Raw genomic sequence first — 2,850 nt, 5'->3', positions numbered from 1 at the left:
ATCCTCTTTTCATATATTAACCACGGTCACTTTTTTGATAAAACCAATATTTTGACAAAATTAAGAATTAGGAATTCGATTGACAAGCATCAAACTATGATGTTAAAACTAAACAAATAATTAACAGGTTTGATACTTACTGCATGGTGAATGGTTTTGCAAAGAAAATGAATGAAATGACAATGGACAAGGCTTTTCTAGAGGTGGTAACGGTAACAGCAGTTAAGGCTCCACAAGTCCTTACAAGACCGAGAACAACTTGAACACCAAGATAGCCAGCTGTGGAGAACAGAAAAGCATATCCGTAGATATGAGGTTTCTGAAAAAAAATGTAAGGGTATAATTATTACTTTAATTTGTCATTAACCTTATTTTTATTTTAAATTAACTTTTATGATACATACGTCATAGCAGAATACTATTCCTGACCATAAACTTCCTGAGAACAGCATAATGACAAAAAGGTACAGAAAACCTATTGAATATGAAAATAAAATGACTTCTCTGTTAGAAGCATTATATTTTTTCATCCATTTTTCTTGATAATTTCCAATAAGGGCATCACAAACCAGAGCAGATGATATCATTATTACCCCTGGAAAATAAAGATAAAATAAGATAATCACAAAGTAGATTTGGTTTGATGATAAGTAAAGATTATGATAATGACTATCCTCAGTGATGTTGGAATCAATATCACAGGAAGATGTGGGGTGCTGGTGGGTAGGGAGTACTTCTAGAGGCATAATAAGGCAGCAAAATTTTTGTATCAAACCCTTGGGATGAAATTTAATTTACTAGATATAAAGACACCATATTATAAATATAATCCTGGTAGGGTATTTAAAAAATACCCGATCAAGCTGAATTAGGGAAATATATTATTATGGATCACATTGTGACAAACCAAATATACTCATAAAAAAGAAAAGATAGTCAAGATTATTGATATTGCGATTCCCAATGATAAATAAGTTTAATTGTGTGTAAGAAGCTCTGTAAAATATCTAGAACTGGTGGTTGAACTAAAGGAGTTCTACCATCTGGAGTACGAAGTGGTAATATCAATTACAATGGGCTGATTCTGAAGTCAACAATGACAGGCATGGAACAGTCAGCATTGCTACGTAATGGGTTGAGTGAGGCACAACAAGTGGTTCACTTGAATACATCAACATTTTTCTGAAAATATTTGAAAAAAATTATCAACAGTTTTCTTGGATACATCAAGAATTTACTGAAAACAATCCAATGTTTGACAAAATTTATATCTATAGAAGGTTGGACCATGTCTCCCACCAGTTCTGATCCTGGGATTGTGAGGAAAAATAAAGATTGTAATGATAATGATCAAAATGATGCTGAATTCATCCAAGTCATTTTTATTAGAAGAGCTAAGTATTTATATTCAATATCAAAATATTGTTGCACAGCGATTAGAATAATTGAAATCATTTTGAAATTCAGAAATTAAATGCCTCTGTGAAAAACAATGAATCAGATTAATGAGATAACTAAAGCTATATTTTGGCAGTTCCATGTATGCTTCTATAAAAATTGACCTATTTAAATAGCAAATACATTAATGCTTTCACTCTCATTCATGAGTAGATAAAATATCTTTAATAACAACATAAGAATATAATACTTAAATGTTTTATAAATACTGTCAAATCAAATATTTGTTTCATTTAATAGTATCTTTTAAAAACTATTTATCTTACCAAAAATATTGAAATTAGGGGAAAGCTGGCTGTCTGCAAGTGTGAATAGTGAAAGACCTATGCACATACAAATGGCTGCACTAAAGTCAATTATATTGTAACGTTTGTGTTGAATTACTATAGAACCAATCATTACAGGAATCAGTTTACAGCACTTGAAGATCACCTGGGTAGGATAGTTTAAATATGCCAACGAAGAGTTGGAGAAACCCATAGTTCCCAACGTCAACATAGCCAAGAATATATAAGCTTTTAGTGGAATTCTGAAATGAAAATATACTTTTATGATTAAGAATTTGAAACTTGGATTTAGTAAGCAAAGTAAAACAAAAAACTGTGAACCTTCTTTCAGTTTTTGTTACGGTACATTCAATAAATGAAAATGTACTGTACAATATAAATTGTACCAGGGTCAAGTACCATCCATATGGTTTAAAACCGTCAAGTGTAAATATTAATTCCTAAAACACAAAAATATAAGAATAATGTACTCATTTAAATGAATTCCATAAATACATTTGCAAATTGAACTAAAATAAATCTCACTTGTAAATATCCATAGAGTAAGAATACAACAAAAACTGCTAAACAACTAATAATAAATTGCACTTTCGGATCACAGTTTGTGTTATCTACATATAGAACTTGGACAGTTTGTTTCTTTTGAACTGTTACTAAGTTTGGGCCATTTTTTGGATCACCCAAATTTATTCGGGTTTCCATGTAAACAGAACCAGGTAACCTTTTGAGGTCCCCGTATAACCTAGTGGTTACCTACCTGAAACGTAACAGCTGTCACGTGAAAACAGTTCCGCCAATGTTCTAGTACTTGAATGAAATCAGATTTTGTCTTAAAATTGAAAATTAACCTAATAATGAAATTAAAATATGACGCTTAATTTCATTGACTATCTTTCACAGTCCTATACAAAGGTCACAAATTTATGTTTTATTTGACAAATTATTAAAAATATCTCTGCTTAGCTTGAATAGTGGTACGTTCTATATAATGATAATTTTACTAGAGAGGTATATGGGCGTTGATGACCTCAGGGTTTTACGCCCTAAAGCCCCAGACAACAACAACAACTAGAGAGGTTATAAACATTTTAAGTATACATTTATC

At 31.0% G+C, this 2,850-nt stretch overlaps 1 protein-coding gene across 1 annotated transcript; it reads right to left on the bottom strand.

Moving 5' to 3' along the window:
* Positions 1–140: 140 nt before the first annotated feature.
* Papst2 (PAPS transporter 2) lies at positions 141–2,512 on the bottom strand (the record flags this gene model as incomplete). Its single annotated transcript, XM_067051548.1, is given in 5 exon segments — positions 141–319; positions 405–595; positions 1,725–1,987; positions 2,067–2,185; positions 2,271–2,512. Coding segments are annotated over 5 exon segments (929 nt in total), but the record flags the coding sequence as incomplete, so codon positions are not given.
* Between the last annotated feature and the right edge of the window lie 338 nt (positions 2,513–2,850).

This window comes from Halyomorpha halys, unplaced genomic scaffold, assembly GCF_000696795.3.
Source record: "Halyomorpha halys isolate HHAL.00 unplaced genomic scaffold, Hhal_1.1 Scaffold897.1, whole genome shotgun sequence".
NCBI classification, from domain to species: Eukaryota; Metazoa; Arthropoda; class Insecta; order Hemiptera; family Pentatomidae; genus Halyomorpha; species Halyomorpha halys.
This window is presented reverse-complemented; position numbering and strand designations above follow the sequence as displayed.